This window comes from Pseudophryne corroboree, chromosome 1, assembly GCF_028390025.1.
Source record: "Pseudophryne corroboree isolate aPseCor3 chromosome 1, aPseCor3.hap2, whole genome shotgun sequence".
Classification (NCBI taxonomy): domain Eukaryota; kingdom Metazoa; phylum Chordata; class Amphibia; order Anura; family Myobatrachidae; genus Pseudophryne; species Pseudophryne corroboree.
In genome coordinates, this window is record NC_086444.1 from 701,439,588 (window position 1) to 701,460,981 (window position 21,394).

General features: G+C 41.2%; 2 protein-coding genes and 2 pseudogenes across 2 annotated transcripts in view; 2 read left to right on the top strand and 2 right to left on the bottom strand.

Moving 5' to 3' along the window:
• MRPL54 (mitochondrial ribosomal protein L54) overlaps positions 1-11,015 on the top strand; it is a 51,116-nt gene extending 40,101 nt beyond the window's left edge. The window contains exon 3 of the mRNA XM_063914844.1: positions 10,773-11,015. Within this exon, the coding sequence (XP_063770914.1) occupies positions 10,773-10,905 (133 nt within the window). The 3' untranslated portion in view covers positions 10,906-11,015. The remainder of the gene's footprint in view (positions 1-10,772) is intronic.
• LOC134935856 (5S ribosomal RNA) lies at positions 7,766-7,884 on the bottom strand (annotated as a pseudogene).
• Positions 9,018-9,136, top strand: LOC134935860 (5S ribosomal RNA; annotated as a pseudogene).
• Positions 11,016-11,847: 832 nt separating the features above from the next.
• RAX2 (retina and anterior neural fold homeobox 2) lies at positions 11,848-15,072 on the bottom strand. Its single transcript, XM_063914845.1, has 2 exons — positions 14,825-15,072; positions 11,848-12,616 (listed from the first exon to the last, which is right to left on the bottom strand). The coding sequence occupies exons 1-2, from the start codon at positions 15,065-15,067 to the stop codon at positions 12,176-12,178; spliced, it is 684 nt and encodes a 227-aa protein (XP_063770915.1). The 5' UTR covers positions 15,068-15,072; the 3' UTR covers positions 11,848-12,175.
• Between the last annotated feature and the right edge of the window lie 6,322 nt (positions 15,073-21,394).

Consider the following 21,394-nt stretch of genomic DNA (forward strand, 5'->3'; position numbering starts at 1 on the left):
GGTTTTTCATATGGATAGGGCGGAATTGCGGACCCGTCCTCAGTTCTTGCCTAAGGTGGTGTCATCTTTTCATATGAACCAACCTATTGTGGTGCCTGTGGCTACGCGAGACTTGGAGGATTCCGAGTCCCTTGATGTAGTCAGGGCTTTGAAAATTTACGTGGCCAGAACGGCTAGAGTCAGAAAGACAGAAGCACTGTTTGTCCGATATACACCCAACAAGGTTGGCGCCCCTGCTTCAAAGCAGACTATTGCTCGCTGGATCTGTAACACGATTCAGCAGGCGCATTCTACGGCTGGATTGCCGTTACCAAAATCGATCAAGGCCCATTCCACTAGGAAGGTGGGCTCGTCTTGGGCGGCTGCCCGAGGGGTCTCTGCACTACAACTGTGCCGAGCTGCTACTTGGTCGGGTTCAAACACCTTTGCAAAGTTCTATAAGTTTGATACCCTGGCTGAGGAGGACCTCCTGTTTGCTCAATCGGTGCTGCAGAGTCATCCGCACTCTCCTGCCCGTTTGGGAGCTTTGGTATAATCCCCATGGTCCTTACGGAGTCCCCAGCATCCTCTAGGACGTAAGAGAAAATAAGATTTTAAACCTACCGGTAAATCTTTTTCTCGTAGTCCGTAGAGGATGCTAGGCGCCCGTCCCAAGTGCGGACTACTTCTGCGAGACTTGTATATAGTTTTGCTTACATTAGGGTTATGTTATAGTTTCATCGGTTTTGGACTGATGCTAAGTTGTTTTTTCATACTGTTAACTGTTTAATGGATACACAAGTTATACGGTGTGATTGGTGTGGCTGGTATGAATCTTGCCCTTGGATTAACAAAAATCCTTTCCTCGTACTGTCCGTCTCCTCTGGGCACAGTTTCTCTAACTGAGGTCTGGAGGAGGGGCATAGAGGGAGGAGCCAGTGCACACCCATACCTAAAAATCTTTCTTAAAGTGCCCATGTCTCCTGCTGAGCCCGTCTATCCCCATGGTCCTTACGGAGTCCCCAGCATCCTCTACGGACTACGAGAAAAAGATTTACCAGTAGGTTTAAAATCTCATTTTCTGGAGATATGGGGGGTCATTCCGAGTTGATTGTAGCTGTGCTCAATTTAGCACAGCAATGATCGTTAACTCAGACATGCGGGGGGACGCCCAGCACTGGGCTAGTCCGCCCCGCATGTCAGTGCTGGCCCCCCCGCACAAATACAAAAGCATCGCACAGAGGCGATGCCTTTGTATTTGAGGAGTAACTCCCAGCCAGCGCAGCTCCTGCATCTGGCCGGGAGTTGCTCGTCGTTCCCGCTGGCCGCAGCGGCTGCAGGAGACGTCACGCAGCCGCCACGCCTGCGTTGGCCGGACCGCTCCCCCTAGACGGTGGCTTAACGCCGCCGTTCAGCCCCCTCCCGCCTAGCGACCGCCTCTGTCTCAGAGCCAATCGCTAGGTAACGAAAGCTGCCATGCGCTAGCGCACTGCAGCGCCGGCGCATGCGCAGTTCCGACCCGATCGCTGCGCTGCGACAAACTGCAGAGAGCGATCGGGTCAGAATGACGCCCACGGTCTCCAGAACTGGACACAGTATTCCAGATGGGGCTGCAGCAATGACCTATACAGTGGCATTATCACTTCTTCTTTTTCCTGCTACTGATTCCTCTCCCTATGCAACCAAGCATCTGACTTGCCTTTCTCATTGCTTTGTTGCATTGTTTTCCTGCCTTTAAGTCACTTGAAATAGTGACTCCTAAATCCCATTCCTCCTCAGTAGTTTCCATTATAGTACCCTTGATACTATATTTAGCCTTTGGGTTTTTGAGACCCAAGTGCATGACTTTGCATTTTTTAGCTTTAAACTGTAGTTGCCACGTTCTTGACCATTTCTCAAGCCTACCTAGGTCATCAATCATTTGTTTTACCCCTCCCGGTGTGTCTACCCTGTTCCATATCTCATATCTGCATACCTTCCCTTCAATACAATCTGCAATGTCGCCAACAAAGATATTAAAAAGAACTGGACCAAGTACAGATCCCTGGGGTACTCCACTGGTAACATTTCCCTCCATAGACTGCACTCCATTTACTACAACTGTCTGTTTCCTATTCTGCAACCAGGTTCTTATCCATTTAACTGTTTTATAATCCACCTCCACGCTTTCAAGTTTATTTAGCTGTCTACGATGTGGGACAGTGTCAAATGCCTTACTAAAGTCTAGATATGCTACATCTACAGCTCCCCCTTGATATATTATTTCCATCACAGAGTCAAAAAAGTCAATAAGATTTGTTTGGCATGATCTCCCACCAGTAAATCCATCCTGTTTTGGATCCTGTAAGTTGTTTGATTTAAGATATTCCACAACTCTTAATAGTTTTTCCATTACTTTCCCTACTATTGATGTAAGGCTTACTGGTCTGTAGTTACTTGCTTCTTCCTTGCTAATAGCATGTAATAGCATGAATGACAAATACAGAAAATTCCTGTCCATTTTTGTAAGACTGTAAAATGCGTAAGAAGTAAGGGAAAACCTACTGTACATCAGTACTGACTACAGAGCTATACAATATTTATTAGCAGGCAAGTTCTGCAGCGCTCTACAGAGAATAATTGGCCATTCACATCAGTCCCTGCCTCAGTAGAGCTTGTGGGAGGAAACCCACGCAAGCACGGGGAGAATATACAAACTGCACACAGTTAAGACCATGGTGGGAATTGAACCCATGACCTCAGTGCTGTGAGGCAGCAATGATAACCATTACACCATCTGCAGTTAGTGCCACATGAGTGTACAATAGTCAGTCTGGGCTAATAAGTCGCAGAGCTCCTGTATTCCTCTAATACAGTTTGGGAAGAATGTAATTATAACTTGTAAGCTCCTTTTTATAAGACTGTAGACATGTTGATTGGCTTTTGTGCTGCATTATTTTATGAATCCCAAAGTGATTATTACCTCTAAATTGCATATGCCATGTCACCTCAGTCTGCCCTGTCCCTCTATGGTGAATTATTTACAGACTTTCCCGGCACAGGCAGTGGTCCTCCTCTTCAGCTGGGCTGTCCCGTCACTGCAGTGGAAGCTATTGGGCGCACACCAGGCTCTCGCTGCGTGTAATGCAGTTGGGGCAGTTTAGGGCATTCTAGATTTAGCATTTTATAAAGCCATAGCAGGAGAATTATTTTGTAAACCATATGATATTAACATTTTCAGATAGACAGTACAGGGGCAAAGTGTTACTAGTAAAAACTTTGCAAATTTGGAGATGACTAATGTTTTTCTGAATTCAGGATTGGCCCTATTAATTTTCCCATCTTTCAGACAACTGTATTTGGTACTATTTTTATAGTGGATAAAAGTGTGAGTAAGAAAAATAAAAAAGGTATAACATGATCTCCATCCCTTCCCCAACTTCCGGTCAGCCTAACTTTTGTTGACAATGCAATTTTAAAAGAGAAATCACATTTAACATTATGCTTTTGTCTCTTAGCCCACTAAGGGGTCTATTTACTAAACCTTCGATGGAGATAAAGTGGACGGAGATAACGTACCAGCCAATCAGCTCCTAACTGCCATGTCACGGGCTGGGTATGGAAAATGGCAGTTAGTATGAATCACATAAAGTTTATTTTGACTATTTTTTTCCCCCATCATAAACCTTATAGAATAAAGGTTTGCGCTCTAGTATGCTACCAAATAAAAGCCTTATTTTAAAATCCACAGCAGTAAAACATATCAACTTTGTTTGCGTTGACCAAAATATAAAAAATGTGTTCTCAATGAAACTTACATGATATTATATATCATTGACACAAACACATGCTTATTCCCAGAGCCGGCCATAGGCATAGGCAAACTAGACAATTGCCTAGGGCATTTGATATGCCTAGGGGCATCAGCAGCTTCTGCTGATTAAAATGATATGCAGCATGCCTATATTCTGTGTGTAGCATTTGCAGATACAGCCACAGTCTCATACAGTATATAGGCATGCTGCATATCATTTTAATCGGCAGAAGCTGATTGTACATCCTAGCCACATAGTAATGCAAATAAGATGAATTTTTATTAGAAAAAAGGTGTCCGACGTTAGCATTGAGGCAAGATTTATGAGGACACATCTGTATCCAAGCAGAGGCAGAGGTCAGTGTTAATGGCAGTGTGAGTGCTGTGTGCATGTGAGTGGGTTGGTTGTGCAGTAGTGTTCGGAATATGTGTAAGGGGCATTATGTGTGTCATGTAAAAATGCACTAGTAATGTGCAGCAAATGTGTAGGGGACACTGTGTGTGTCATTAAGGGCATTAATAATGTGCAGCATATGTGTAAGGGACATTATGTGTAAAAGGGCATTAATAAAGGTTGTCATAATGTATAAGGTGCGTTATGTTTATAAGGACATTAATAATGTGTCTCATATGTGTAAGGGGCATTACTGTGTGGAATTATGTGTATAAATGCATTACTAATGTGTGGCATTATGTGTTTAAGGTGCTCTACTATGTGGCATTGCGTATAGAAAGGGCACTACTGTGTCATCTAATGTGAATAAAGAGCAATAGGGTGTGGTGTAATGTGAATAAGGAGCAATTCAGTGTGATGTAATGTGAATAAGGGGCTCTACTGTGAGGAGTAACGTTTATAAGGTAAAGTGATACTACTGTGGGATGTAATATGAATTATGGACACTATCGCATGATAATATGTGAATAAAGTTGCAGTACTGTGTGGCGTAATTGGAATTGGGGTTACTATTGTATGGCCATGCCCCTTGCCAGCAAAAACACACCCCTTTTTGGGCTGTGCGCCAAATGTGCGAACTGTTCCTTTTTAAAATGTAGGGGGTACAAACACCAAAATGGGTGAGGGGTGATAGTGCTGGGAAAAAGGTGCAAGGTCAGAGGCAGAACCAGCTGTGGTGCTAGGGGGCACCAGCCAAAATCTTGCCTAGGGCATCATATTGGTTAGGGCCGGCTCTGCTTATACCAATAAACAAAAACATACACACCCTTTAAATTTTAGTTTTATTATTTCAGTGTAATCTGTAATAAATTATAAAAGATGGGAATCCTAATTACAAGTCTTAGACTAAAAAATATTTATGGGGTTAGTACATTAACTGCATTTAAAGAAGTACCGTATATACTCGATTATAAGCCGACTTTTTCAGCACTTTTTTTGTGCTGAAAAAGCCACCTCGGCTTATAATCGAGTCAGCGTTAGGAGGGACACGGAGAGCGCAGCGCGCGGCTCTCCTGTGTCCCTCCTGCATCTCCGGCGGTGTGTGTGTGTTAAAGGAAGTGCACGAACCGGCACTTCCTTTAACACACGCCGCTGCCGCCGGAGACGCAGGAGGGACACAGGAGAGCCGCGCACTGCGCTCTCGTGTCCCTCCTTCAGAAGACAGCGTAGGAGCGACGGAGGGTAAGTATCTGGCACTGTGGGGGCACATCTGGCACTGTGGGGGCACATCTGGCAGTATGGGGGCACATCTGGCAGTATGAGGGCATATCTGGCACCGAGGGCTGTGTACGGCTAGAGCTGCATTTCCCACCCTAGGCTTATACTCGAGTCAATAAGTTTTCCCAGGTTTTTGGGGTAAAATTAGGTGCCTCGGCTTATATTCGGGTCGACTTATACTCGAGTATATACGGTACATTATTTTTCCTCTATTTTTGTTATTGTTTCCCTGTAATATTCTAATTGAAAAAGGTAATACAATGTAAAATTCATTCTAGACTACAGTACAAAAATGGTATTCACAGTGACTTTTATAGAGAACATGTCAAATTGGGTTAGGTCCTACAGGCTGAAACACATATGAACATGAAGGAGTGGCTCAACCAGGAACATAGGACCTTGTTCAGAGATAGACGCAGATGGCTGCATACATGCTGATGGCCGCCCAGCACAGGGCAAGTGTAGCAACAGCTCATGATGTGTCCGTAATTTAAATTGCGGATGCATCGAACAAAGGTTGATCCCTGACTGCGCTATCAGACAGCCCGCCGCCATTTTTTTTAAATCGAAGCAGCTGTGTGACGTCACGCAGCTGCCCCAAAGACGCCCCCAGAACGCCCCCGTTTGGCCTGTCACGTCCCCCAATGCCGCGCCCCCGTCCTGTGAAAGCCCACCGCTGTCAATCACACTGCGGCCACATTCTTCCGGGATGTGGTCGCAATGTGTAAGGAACACCCGAATGCAGCCAATGTATACAGATGCGCAGTTGCTTTCAGGTATGAAGCAGTAACCTGTTGCAGTTTGCTGGAAAGATGATAATACGGCTTTTTTTTAGCTCCGGGAATCACATGAAATTGCAGCCCATACAATTTGGTATAGCAGTGTAGTATATTATAACTTGAATCATTCCCTCCTCACTAATTAGGTGCTCACTAAGAGCTACAGATGAGACGCAGATTGTTGCATTCCAGTTGCACTGAATGAATCCTCCTAAGCGGTATGCAAGATGAAGAACTACAATCTGATGCACATTACTTCAATTTAAGAAATAATTATATATAGTACTGTGCAACTGTTTTAAGCAGGTATGGGGGAAAAAATGCTGCAAAGTAAGATTGCTTTCAAAAATGGAAGTGTTAATAGTTTATTTTCTATCAATTCACAAAATGCTAAGTGAATGAACAGAAGATATATATTTAAATCAAATCAATATTTGGTGTGAACAATATTTGCCTTCAAAACACCATAAATTCTTCTAGGTGTATTTGCACATTTTTAAAGGAACTCATCAGGGAGATTATTCTAAACATGTCTAAAATGTTCACTGCTAATAAGAGTCATAGGTTGTAGCTCTCATGCTGTAATATGATCAACCGTTCAATAATGAAATTGTCATTGGGCATTCCACAACAAGCAGTATATTATTGATGTTGTGACCAGGACCGGCAGTAACTTGAAAGCTCTTTGACAGTCTGGGACCTGTCATGTAAAATATGGGTTTATTACAATATGCATATGACCTGGCTGACAATGGAAATTGTGTAATGCAGAAGGGCTAGAATGGAAAGTACTGCAAGAATGCTGGCCACAGTTTATTTTGCTTTCTTTTCCTAAATTAGCTTGAAGGGGGGAATTTAATTCCAGACGATTATATCCGTCCAGCCAACTGCAGCGCGGTCTCACGCAAAAGTATTTGCAGCCCCGTAGGGTAGCTGGGTGGATGAAGGGTGTAAGATGCGGTGCCGTTTCCAGCATTTAAAAGCAAAGGAAATTCACAACCTTCACAAAAAGAAATAAATCTGCACAGGATATAGCAATTGTTTTACAATAAGTTAGAAATATTAAACCAACATGAAAGCCTACTAGAATGATACGTTCAGCAAATGGTTGGTGGTGCTCCCGGAAGATAGTTATGACAACTATGAAACAACAAGTATGGTCCTTTAGAGAGAGCAAAGGACCAAAAAAAAGCAACTATAAGCCTTTTCCTGGGCACACTTGAAAAAATGTAAAAGATGAAATTATTAAGACATAACTTTTATTAATGTATACTTTAAGAAAAGACGAGAGCTGGCATCAATAATTGAAGAGCATAGGTGTTCATAAGTACTAATGTACCTATTATAGGCAGTATAATACTTTAAGTGAGCGAAAATAAACGACACCTCATTCATAAAGATGAATCATACATATCCTCTATGATAAAAATTTTGTATGAGTGAGGTCACTACCTCAGGTCCGATATAGTCTGATAAATGCTGTAACCTGAAACCAGGTTGATGCACTGGGTCCCAAATTGTTTTAGCTGCTGGAGAGTAAAATACCTACGGTACCTAGTATTCCCTGGTGGTTCCCCATCCAGGTACTATCCAGGCCCTGCAGTGCTTGGCTTCCAAGATCAGACGAGTTTGGGCATACTCAGTGCGGTCTGACCGTAGGTAAGTCCGTCTCCTAGGCGCACCGTTGACCGATTGTATTAGGACCCAGGATGTCAATCACAGAATAAATACCAGGTTATATTCGAATCAGAGAATATTGATACAATAAATTGCTAAATTGTTGCTGAAAGATCTAATCAGTGGTGATTTGAGGCAATAATAATGACTGTGAGGTCTTGGGGTTGGAATTCCCAAGATTAGAATCTACTACCGTTGTGCTCTCAAATAGTCTAAGCAACAGGAGGGCTTTGTAGCGCCCACAATAATCAGGACAATGAAAAGTGCATCTAAAGTACAAAAAATATCCCTAATTCTCTGATATTGATTTTAGCATTAAGGTTACAGTTGCAACCGTCCCTTGTGAGAGGGTTCCTCTTTCTCCCCCCTTAGAGCAGGAGTCGAGAAGTGAGGCGGCCGCGGTCCGTGCGACCGGAAGTTCGGGCGCCGGAACCGGAAGTGACGCGCGTTTCGCTCCGAGAGCTTGATCACATGGTCGCCTCAGACCGCGGCCGCCGGCGCCTCACTCGACTCCTGCTCTGTCCCACGGTCTGAGGGTCTCCTGAACAGGCTGGGTAAGAAAAACGGGTTCTCCTTGCCCAAACCACAGCTCCCCCGTGTTTTCCCATAAGGTCCACCATATACTTCCCCAGCTAATAGGGGAAAGCTGATTAACTGAAGTTATGTGATGTATTTACACTTGTATATTTTTTATGCATAACATTTCCTTTTGGTGTATGATTACTGGGTAAGGGGGGGAGACAGAGTAACCCTCTCACAAGGGACGGTTGCAACTGTAACCTTAATGCTAAAATCAATATCGGAGAATTAGGGATATTTTTTGTACTTTAGATGCACTTTTCATTGTCCTGATTATTGTGGGCGCTACAAAGCCCTCCTGTTGCTTAGACTATTTGAGAGCACAACGGTAGTAGATTCTAATCTTGGGAATTCCAACCCCAAGACCTCACAGTCATTATTATTGCCTCAAATCACCACTGATTTAGATCTTTCAGCAACAATTTAGCAATTTATTGTATCAATATTCTCTGATTCGAATATAACCTGGTATTTATTCTGTGATTGACATCCTGGGTCCTAATACAATCGGTCAACGGTGCGCCTAGAAGACGGACTTACCTACGGTCAGACCGCACTGAGTATGCCCAAACTCGTCTGATCTTGGAAGCCAAGCACTGCAGGGCCTGGATAGTACCTGGATGGGGAACCACCAGGGAATACTAGGTACCGTAGGTATTTTACTCTCCAGCAGCTAAAACAATTTGGGACCCAGTGCATCAACCTGGTTTCAGGTTACAGCATTTATCAGACTATATCGGACCCGAGGTAGTGACCTCACTCATACAAAATTTTTATCATAGAGGATATGTATGATTCATCTTTATGAATGAGGTGTCGTTTATTTTCGCTCACTTAAATTATTATCCTGCCTATAATAGGTACATTTGTACTTATGAACACCTATGCTCTTCAATTGATGCCAGCTCTCGTCTTTTCTTAAAGTATACATTAATAAAAGTTATGTCTTAATAATTTCATCTTTTCAATTTTTTCAAGTGTGCCCAGGAAAAGGCTTATAGTTGCTTTTTTTTGGTCTTTTGCTCTCTCTAAAGGATCATACTTGTTGTTCCATAATTCACAACCTTCACCTGGAATTGAATTCACCCCTTTAAATCTTTGAGACTGGATTTAAAATAACTTATTGACTCGAATTATCCATTTTTTTTATTTTTTTTTAAGTCCATTAGTAAATGGCTTTTAAAGTGGACTCATTACCCACACATACTGGAGACATTGTGAGTTTTCTAAACTCTAGAGAACCTTCAATTTGGAGGCAAATGAGTTGGTCCGCCAAGTAAATGAAAGTAATTTTGGCAAAATCCTGAATTTGTTATATTCGTATAGGTTCCTAAAAACATGCTCTATCTGCCTCAAGGACATCTTAATATTGCTTAGATTCTGTAATTTAAAAAAAACAAGATGAACATAAAATAAGCTTGTTTATTATACATCTGTAATTGTTCGGCAACAAAGTGTAATGGTTTACAGAGTAATATCACTTTTTAACGTGAATTAAAAGTAGAGTAGAGAAACATCTGTCACTATTATATCACTGTAAAATAAGGTATACAATACGTGGCTCAAGGAGGGGGTGGCCACAGTTCTGTTATGGAAATTACATTTTAATAAGCCATACCAGATTATTATTTTCTTTTTTTTAACAGATTAAAGAGACATTCAAGTAACAGAAACACTACAAGAAGAAATTGTAGTGGAAAATGGTGTTATACATGTAGCTTCCAGTTATAGATACATTTCCTCTATAACCCGCTTAATGGTTTCTAGCCTTTGTACTTTTGAAGAAACATATTAGAAATGTTTGAAATCCACAGTTTGCTGGTAGTTGTATTTGGCACAAAGATTTGTGTTGTATAAGATTTGCCTTGAATTAATGGGAAACTAGGAGAGCATGTGACGTAGTGCAGCAGGGCAATATCTCTACATTTTATTATTGCACTCGTTATTCTAAGCTGAATGTGTTACTTTCCTGCAAACATTTGTTAAGTATAGTCTGGTACTATTTTCCAATGCAGAAGTGTTCTATATACAAGTGATTAATGTTCTGTAGTTTACAAAGGGCTCGTGCAGAAACGTTAATATGCATGATTCAGCTCATGGTTCTATGACTTTCTTCTTTATTCTGGGCAGTTTTTATATGTACACCCAGCCTGTTTTCTTTGTATGCATGTATATGAAATTAATGAATATGACTTATATTATTGGGTTATTTTGTCTTTTAATTTACAACAGAAAATAAATATTCCCTTTTATAGACTACTTCATGTGACATTTTCTGTTCTGTTTACCTTAGGCTCTTCCAGCTAGACCTGGGACCTCCTAAAACTTTAGAAGAAAGAAGTCCAGACACTCCTCAGTACTGGAGTCTACTTCGAAAATTGCACATGTGGAGAAATAATCGCTTAGCCAAGGCCAAGAAACGTTAATCAGCAGATGAGACTGCATTCATTGTTCTTCACACAGTGTCATGTTGCTCAGTAGCATTCATATGAGCAAACCTTTAACTACAAATAAATTATTTCTATTTCTTTCTACAGTGCATGTCTAATTTATTTGTGGAAACAATAAGCACACCAATCAGGAAGCCAGAATGTGTACATAATTTCCTTTTATAAAGGAAGATTTGGGACAAAGTTGGGAGGTATAAACTCGTTTAAAATGTGTCACAGGCATGGAATGTCCCCCACACTTGTGTAACTGACGCCATCAACAAGCCCCCACCCCCCACCCCGCCCCCCATGGCCACCCTGTTCAAGCCTAATTAATTCCACTATGTTAACCCTCAATTGGATTGGGTCACTGATCTTTTCTTGTTTGGGTTTTTTAACTCTTTTGCTCTGATTTACACTTCTGGCTCAATACCTAAGTACATGTATGCACATGGGAACATTGTCCCACCCAGTCACATGTTGGCAAGTGCGTTTTACTGGTAACCACTCTGAACATTATGAAATGTAGCGAAGATGTGTTGCCATACAGGAACCCCCCTCTGTTACAAACTGTTTAGGACCAAATCTTTAATGACAGGCAGAGAAAATGCAATCTGTAGTGTACTCATGCGTGTTGAGTGATTGCACAGCTTGGGTGTTCTTTTTAATTACAGCTGCAGTTTGCATGAGCTTATTGTAATGTCAGAAAGATTGTGTAAGAACAGAAGTAAGTATTAAAACAGTTACGTTAAGGCCACTATGGATGTTTATGCTAAAATGTATTTCAGAATTTTTAAAATGCACGTGCAGATTGATATGATTTTATAACTATTTCACTCCATATCCTGAAGAAACCTCCTTGACAAAATACGTTTCCAGCTTTGTTTTCATTTGAGCTTGGTGTGAAAGCTGTTCTATCAGGAAAACCTACATTGGGAATTGTATTGTTTAATTGAATATTTTCTGGTTGTATTTAAAAGAACAAAGCAAACAGATTTAATGTTTTATGAATATATAAGTTAATTGTTTTATGTGTTTGGTCTTGTGGTCTCTTTAAAGCTGGTTTGGAATGTAGAAGCACCACAACCCCTTCTGTAAATTTGAGCCATCAGCATTGATACCTCACACTAAAGAACGCTTTCATTTTATATTTGGAAACCAGTCCCCATCAAGCAGTTGCTTGATTTCAGAGTTATTCATGTGCACTTGCTCTTAGGTTAAGATAAGATATTCAATTCAGAATTCAATACAAATATGCAGTTATAGGTCAGATTGGCTGCCAAGTCTTATCTATGGTCTGAATGTGCTCTTTGGCCTTCATGCGAAGAGCAGCAATGCTGGAGCTTCTTTGGTCTAACTCCTCTAGAGGAAACTTGTCCACAAAGCCTCCCATGCACTGGTAAGGGCCACTGCTAAGAGGTTGTATAGATGTCATTGGTGGTGCACTGTTGAGGAAGGTATGACCAGCGTAAGGTGATTGTAGATTTTGTGAAGGAGTCATAAATCCTGGCATGCTGTGCATGGTGGTGGCTGCAGAGATGGGGGAAGTAAGCCATGGATCCAGCGGCAAAGAGGAGCTTAATGGCCCGACACTGGTTGTTATTGGTGTCCGTGAAAATGAGAAGAGTGGGGAATCATGAATTTTGGCCGAAGAAGACTCCAATTTCTCCTGTCGTCTCCATTTTGCCCTTCTGTTCTGGAACCAAACCTGCATCAATAAAGAAATATGGGTATTTCAAAGGTAGTGGGAGGTGCACTCTATAAATGTGTACAAGGGCAGGTGTTATGGAGGGAGAGTGAGAAATCTCTAGCATTAGGATAAGTGCAATTAGTGTTCCCAAGACCAGATCCCAGATAATGGTGATTCCATTAACGGCTCGAGGTGCCCACTAATTGGATAGTTCAGTTTATGGATTAGTAGGAGGGTAGCAGAGTATATAGAGTAATGAGAAGGGAGGGGTAGTGGATATATGTAACAATATGTGGGTGTAGGTGTAAAATCAGGTTTTTGTGGAAAACCGATTTTGCATGGGGGGGATAAGTTGTTACGTTTGTTTCTTTAAAACATTTAAAAGTTAGAAGTGGCAAAAAAAACTTCTGTAAACTGAAGGAAACTTTACAGCTGCATTTAATAAGTATGCTCGACAAGCAGTGCCTCTGTGTTCTAATGCTTGGAACTTTTAATGGCTATAGATGCAGTTTCAGTAACAGATGGGTGATAAATTCATGACTGAATGTTATACTAGATGATGCAACATACAACTACTGTCAAAAGAAAACCTTTTTTCCTTATGCTGCATTAATTTTGAATAACCATTTTAATACCAGCTCGGTTTTACCTGATTTCTTACATTTTTTGGTGATGTTTTTGTTACGAATATGATGCTTATTGAGTGTAGAATTAAATTTTTAATTCAAATATTTGAAGTGAACAAATGCAAACAATTCTACCTAATACGCATGTGAGTGCACACACAGTGCCAGTTTACTGAGAAACTGATTAACTTGCCCTATATATTTATTTGGGGGGTGGAGAAAACAAGATTGGCCATCTGAGAACACAAAAAGCATCTTTGTCAGATTTAAGCCCCTTCCTCCACCCCCGCAATACTATGATACTATGTGGCAGTAGTACAATTACAATCACTTAATTGTCTTATAAAAATTAAGACAACATCTGATCCCGAAATGAGGGCTTACCCCTTTGTACTGCAAGGCTATTTTTAAAAAGCCATTCATGGCCTCCCATATTTCCTAATGACCATTTATTAGTGCACATTAAACATGGCAGTGGGGGAATTGGTCAATCCCACAGTCCATAACATTGTGGAGGCTTAGTTTGGTACCTGGCCAAATACCAATTACTAAACAGTTAAATATTTGCCTCTATTGTGAACCAAACTGCACCTTTAGTCATGTTAAAGCCTGTGATGTTATTAGACCATCTTGGGAAAGATAATGTAGACCATTGTCAAACTACAGTAATACATCCAGGCAAAATCTAATAACTCATTTGCCAGTAATCATTAGATCTAGTTTATATTAAATCTATATGCAGTAGCAAAAAGATACTACTGGAGTCTCCTAACAAATAAGTCTCCCATATATTACTAATTCAGATATCTTCTAAAAATACACATACAGTATCTGCCCCTTAGACGCAAAACATGAATGGATATTTTAATTACGTAAGTTTTAACAGTAGTTCCATTTATTTGCATAAATGTTTATGAAGAAAGCCAAAATTAATGTTATCTTAAAATACAAAACAATTGCACCATTTGTTAAATTAAAACATTTTACATAGGATATGTTGGGTGGTATTCAAATGATACATCACGCCCGATCTCCTTTCTAAAGTGATCCTTGTTATCGCTCATTTTGTGCCCATAGTAATCAGGTTTAGCTGCGCAAATGGTTGGGTGCCCTCGCTAGCCCGGGGGTAGCGAGCTGAAATTATTATACCACACCCGTCATCAAAAACAGTACAGGTGTGGAAGGGGGTGAAAAGAATTGAATACTGCCCATTAAATCCTATTGGAATTCTATGGGCGGGATTCAAATCTTTTATTGCCCTCGATCTCCCGTCTAAAGTGATGGGAGATTGTGGGGCCATATTCAATGGCCCCCTGTTATCGCGCCCATAAGAGATGGGTTTAGCCGCGTAAAGTAGCTAAACCCGACTAAGTCATGGGCTTAGTCGGTTTTGGGCGTCCAAACTAGTCACTTTTCGTGCATTTTAGCTCACCACCCCAGGGGGTGGCGAGCTGAAAGGCTGATATCGCGCCCATCGGCAGCAACATTTGAATACTGCCGGCGGGCGGGAAGGGGGGGCCAGAAGATTTTAATTCCACCCTATATGTTGGCACACACGGTTTTGAAATGTGCATGTACAAAATGAATTGACTAGTCTCACCTGTACTCTAACTTCTGGTAGGCTAACCTTCATGGCAAGCTCCTCTCTGCTGTATACATCTGGGTAGTGAGAATGCTCAAATGCACGTTCTAATTCATGAAGTTGATAAGTGGTGAAGGTTGTCCGGTTTCTGCGATGCTTCTTTTTGGGAAGTTCATCTTCTTCCCCTTCTGGAGGACATGATGTTGGTGTATTGCCTCCCCTTAGGTCACACAGATCACCTTCACATTTGTCTAGAAACATCCTGGGTGCTGTGATGACAAAGGTGCATGTAAGTTACCAATGAACTGGTCAGATGTTCTTCAAGAGTTCAAAAACCCTTATTGTGATGTACTATATTAATCATTGCATAAAAATGTACACACCTTTTATATTATACAATTGTCTTACAGCCTGCAGATGTGCAGTATTTACAGTGATAGCAATAACTCAGAACAGATTATTTATATATTATGGAACAACCTGACTGAAATTACATTTTACATAATCTGTATACCAAAACGAATATGACAGGGATGATTTTCAGGATGTTCATGCAATGATAACATCATGGTGCCAATTGACAAAAATTGTTGTGCCCCCCCCAATATGTTGCCACTGGTGCGGCAACAAATTACCCTCTGCTGATCATTAATAATGTGTTTTCTATTAAATAAGACTAGACACTTGTAATAAATGACACGAAATAGCCCACACACTCAGGATCCAATCTGCTCCTGTGTGTCCCTAATTTGAGGTAGGATGGGGATACTGGGGCACAACTCTTGCTGCTATTTGCTCATGGTTCTCCAGCTAAGCTTCTTATCCCAAGATCTGCTCTACTGGTGAAAGATTAGCAGGGTTTCTGTCTTGTCACAACTTTATAAACTACAACATAGTTGGTTTCCAGAAGAAGACACCTCAGCAGAGATAAGAGGGATGATGCAATGCAAAATCCTGTTTTCTGCTAATATGATATAAACCGGATTGAATTTTAACTCCTAAGTAGAAGCTGTCCACCCATGTTTTGTACATGGAAAGACAAATATACTTGCTAATATAGGCCAATCATATATACGGGTAAAAGGTCAATGCAGTTATCTCTTCTTAATTATGTAAAATCAGACTAATTTTGCAGACTGTAACGTCTCTCCTATCTTCCATGTAATATATTTTAGTGTTTAACAGTCCTTTATCATAAATTTTCTATAGCTTTAGTTTGCCATGTCGATAATGATTTCAAATTCACATTTTTGTCTTGTAGTTGTGAGAACCTTTTGTTATAGATACATAATAGATCTATGAATATATATTACTACAACGGAATTAGAAAATAGAAAAGGTTCTACAGATTAGATCATTGTTTCAGCCCATACTATGTAGTTTTCAATGTTAATTGTCACCTGTATACCTTTGCATAAGATATCCGTCAGACATTCTGCACTTTTTTGAAACCTAAGGTTTGTGGTGTGATTGAACTGTAAATGTGTCTGAGAAGTGGTATAAGTAGTAGAAGGAGCTGCTTAGCAGTCACATAGGCCCAAAATGGAATAGTATCTTGTTTTTACAGCAGTAGTAGTACTGGCATGGCAAAAAAAAAACATACAGGAACTTTCCCCAACTGTGACCATAAACTGCCTTCTTGGGTAAAAGACCACTTTAAGTTGATAATTTGTCTCATTGTTACATCTTATAGCAGAACAAATAACAATGGGGGTAATTCAGACCTGATCGTAGTAGCAAATTTGTTAGCAGTTGGGCAAAACCATGTGCACTGCAGGGGGGGAATATATAACATGTGCAGAGAGAGTTAGATTTGGGTGGGGTGTTTTCAAGTGCACATGGTTTTGCCTAACTGCTAACAAATTTGCTGCTACGATCAGGTCTGAATTACCCCCAATGTGAATGCATACATGGAAATTTTTTATTAGACACCGCTCAAAGCTATTACTAATAGGTAATGCAAAATATAAATCCAAATGACACCGTACATATTTCTTATTTTGGCTATCTTAGTTCCTCCACAATTCTAATGAAGAACGCATTTACAAATTTTCCAGAAAATACTTTTCATGCTATAAAATTATTCTGCACAAAATAATTTGAGACCGTCACTGGCATAGCCAGATACTTGGTTCCTACCAATTACTGATAGAAATTCTCCCATAAAAAATATTCTCATGAAAATATTGCCCTTCATTTCCTTCATTACTGTACAGAACACACACACACGTCCTGAATTCCCATGGCAGATGCTACGTTAAGAACCATTCTCAGAGGGAATTATGTTTCAGTTGTATTCCACTCAAGATTTACTACATGGAAAACTAAACATGAGACAAAGATAAATTGTACAAATGCTTCAACCTGTTTTTGCATGATTATCTCAAAATGATATAGCCAAATTTCTATTCTTAAATATATCACACCTCCACCACAGCCATTTATCCTTTCGGATTTTGCATTTGGTCCACTTTGATTAGAAGTAGTCTGCATAATTGTAATTTACAAACTATTGTGTTCTTTACAAAAAGGGGAATGCTTCTTAAAATTTGGTACCATGGCTGTCACTATAACACTGGGGTTTCTGGGTTAATTGTGATATTTCCAAAATGTCAAAATGAAAACTGCAATCCTATTACACACGATAGATTTAGAAAGGTCACCAACCCTAAACACACAGTTCCTTCTCACAACATGGAAATTAGTATTTCTTCCATTGCGGTTTAGTTTTAACAAGTTGAATGGACTGGCACACATTTATAACTCATTTAGCTGAAACTACCTTTGTATTGAGCTCCTGCTTCAGTGGGTTAGGTTACCTGGCAGCGTCTCTTCCATCTGCACTTAACTACAAGCAAACAAACAGATCAGCCCCAAAATAAGATCCTCCAGGCTTTGGAGACTTAAGCGGTGGTGGCTGGGAAGGGGGGCCAGCTTCAGTCAGAGGAAGATCACGAAGGAGAGGGAATCTTGGTGAAATCTTCACAGATGTCCACAGGACTGAAGGAAGATTCAGCAGCCGAAGAGGGATTACAGGACTTTATTAAAGGGTCACCTCCCCCTCTTAATAATGATTGGCACTTGCCAAGGGATGGAGGGTGAAGAAACATAAGTATAGAGGGAGGGCAAGATTATTTTATTGTTCTGAAGACCTAGAATAAATGTACAATAGTCTCTCAACATGTTAAACATGTATATGTTTTAATATATTTCTGTTGTCTTTACAGGATTAACATAATACACCATATTTCAGTCAAATGAAGAAAATAACACAAGGTTGTTCACTAAAAGGTTTCTATGACATCATATGGTATGAATGAGTGTGTTAATGATCTTTTGTCTTTTTATGTGGTGCCATAATGTGACCGGATTTTTAATAACAATGTATAAATGTGCAACCTATCAAACATTTGCATTAGTTATTGAGCTTGCAGATGATTGGCAAGGGCTAATTTCAGAGTAGTTGCTGCAGTTTGTTTCATATTTGTTCATTTGTATATTGTTAATAAATATCTATCAGTAATTTACTTGAAGGTTCATTCATCGGCAGATTACATCCCCATATGCACACTGCCTGCTGCAACACGTGTTCCTGGCTGGTTTACATCCATATTTGCAACTGAACTGACACTGCTATATTCTCCATAATCACTTTCATTACTAGAAACTTGCACACCAGTATAATACTATTGTTGCCTAATTTAAGACTAATAAAATAGTACAACAACAAAAAATGTGTACAGTGTTCTCATTAGCTGAAACAGAATAGTAATACAGGGGAAACAAGTGTTAGTAGTAGTGCAAAGGAAGGTCATTTTAAAATAGGGGGAATAACAAAACTGGCTTTTTACTGTATCTTATAATTATCTAGAGTATATTAAATTAGAAGTGGCAAATATATATTTCAGAGATCGCAAATTTGCTTGTTAGCCCTTCAAAATAATAATACTTTACATTTTGACAGGTCACATTGGTTAGCAAAGTTATCAGTGCTTCTTTATTCTCAATTCCATCAAAGCAATATGTTCAAAAACCCAAACAGCAAGTTAAAGTTGTACAAAACACATTAAGATGAAATTGGGGATTACATAACTGCCGGCTTTGGAAGGCCGTATTGACAAGGAGGGAGTATGGTTACCTGTGCTACTCGCTGAAATGCAGTTAAAATAATTTCATTTATCACCTCACTACTAAGGAGGCTTAAGTGTGACAAAACAGTTGTTGGGTTGTTTTTTTTTAACACCCCTGAATTACACTTTAAGTCTATTGATTAGCTTGAGATTTACTGGATTTAATTGATGCCTGAAGTATAAATAGCATAATATATATACTAGGGCCTCACAAAAATGAAAACACTTGCCATTTTACCATCAAGCTTGCATGTGAATAAATATTTATTTTCTACTAGATATGTTCAGATAAGATTTGGTAAGACAAGCACTGACAACTGTTCTTCTGTTTTTATATTGTCATTCAGCTGTTAGCTAACAAAATACATTTGCAGCTGAACACTAGTATTTCTCTTACGTCCTAGAGGATGCTGGGGACTCCGTAAGGACCATGGGCTATAGACGGGCTCCGCAGGAGACATGGGCACTATAAAGAACTTTTAGTATGGGTGTGCACTGGCTCCTCCCTCTATGCCCCTCCTCCAGACCTCAGTTAGATACTTTGCCCAGAGGAGATTGGGTGCACTACAGGGCAGCTCTCCTGAGTTTCTCTGATAAAAGAATTTTGTTAAGTTTTTTTATTTTCAGGGAGCACTGCTGGCAACATGCTCCCTGCATCGTGGGACTGAGGAGAGAGAAGCAGACCTACTTAAGTGATAGGCTCTGCTTCTTAGGCTACTGGACACAATTAGCTCCAGAGGGAGTCGGAACGCAGGTCTCCCCCGGCTGTTCGTCCCAGAGCCGCGCTGCCGTCCTCCTCACAGAGCCGGAAGATAGAAGCCAGGTGAGTATAAGAAGAAAAGCAGACTTCAAGGCGGCAGAAGACTTCAGATCTTCACTGAGGTAAGCGTGCAGCGGTAACACTGCGCGCCATTGCTCCCACACACTACACACACTAGCAGGCACTGATGGGTGCAGGGCGCAGGGGGGGGCGCCCTGGGCAGCAATATAAACCTCTGGACTGGCATTATATGGATATAGGCTGCAGAGGCAGTTAATATATAAATCCCCCGCCATTTTTTTAAACAATTGAGTGGGATTGAAGCCCGCCGCTGGAGGGGGCGGAGCTTGATCCCTCAGCACTGACCGGCGCCATTTTCTCCACAGAGCACTGCAGAGAAGCTGGCTCCCCGGACTTTCCCCTGCTGAACACGGTGACAGAGGGCTGAAAAGATGGGGGGGGGGGGGGTCACTTGTAAGGCGCAGTGAGTGTATTACACGATTATTATATATAAAAGCGCTGTATCTGGGGAATTTGTTTCCAGTGTCAGTTGGCGCTGGGTGAGTGCTGGCATACTCTCTCTCTCTGTCTCTCCAAAGGGCCTTGTTGGGGAACTGTCCCATTATAGATATATCCCTGTGTGTGTGTGGGGGTGTCGGTACGCGTGTGTCGGCATGTCTGAAGCGGAAGGCTCATCCAAGGAGGAGGTGGAGCAGATGATTGGTGTGTCTCCGTCGGCAACGTCGACTCATGATTGGTTGGACATGTGGAATATGTTAAATGCAAATGTGACCTTATTGCATAAGAGAATGGACAAAGCAGAGTCCAGGGAAAAAGCAGGGAGTCAATCCACGAATTGGACTGGGTCACAGGGCCCTTCAGGGTCTCCAAAACGTACCCTATCCCAAATAGCAGACACTGATACCGACACGGATTCTGACTCCAGTGTCGAGTACGATGATGCAAAGCTACACCCAAAGGTGGCCAAAAGTATTCATTATATGATTATTGCAATAAAAGATGTTTTGCATATCACTGATGACCCCTCTGTCCCTGACACGAGGGTGCGCATGAATAAGGAAAAGAAACCTGAGGTAACCTTTCCGCCATCTCATGAGCTGAACGCGTTATTTGAAAAAGCTTGGGAGACTCCAGACAAAAAACTGCAGATTCCCAAGAGGATTCTTATGGCGTATCCTTTCCCTGTACAGGACAGGGTACGGTGGGAATCCTCGCCCAGGGTGGACAAGGCTTTAACGCGTCTGTCCAAGAAGGTGGAGCTACCGTCTCCAGACACGGCAGCCCTCAAGGATCCTGCTGATCGCAGACAGGAAACTACCTTAAAATCTATTTATACGCATACGGGTGCTTTGCTCAGGCCGGCGATAGCATCGGCATGGGTTTGTAGCGCAGTTGCAGCGTGGACAGATACCTTATCAGCTGACATTGATACCCTAGACAGGGATACCATTTTACTGACCTTAGGTCACATAAAAGACGCAGTCTTATATATGAGACGTTCAAAGAGACGTTGGGCTGCTTGGTTCCAGAGCCAACGCCATGGCTATTTCTGCAAGACGAGCTCTGTGGACCCGCCAATGGACGGGTGATGCAGACTCAAGAAGCATATGGAGATTTTACCTTACAAGGGTGAAGTTTTGTTTGGGGATGGTCTCGCGGACCTGGTTTCCACAGCTA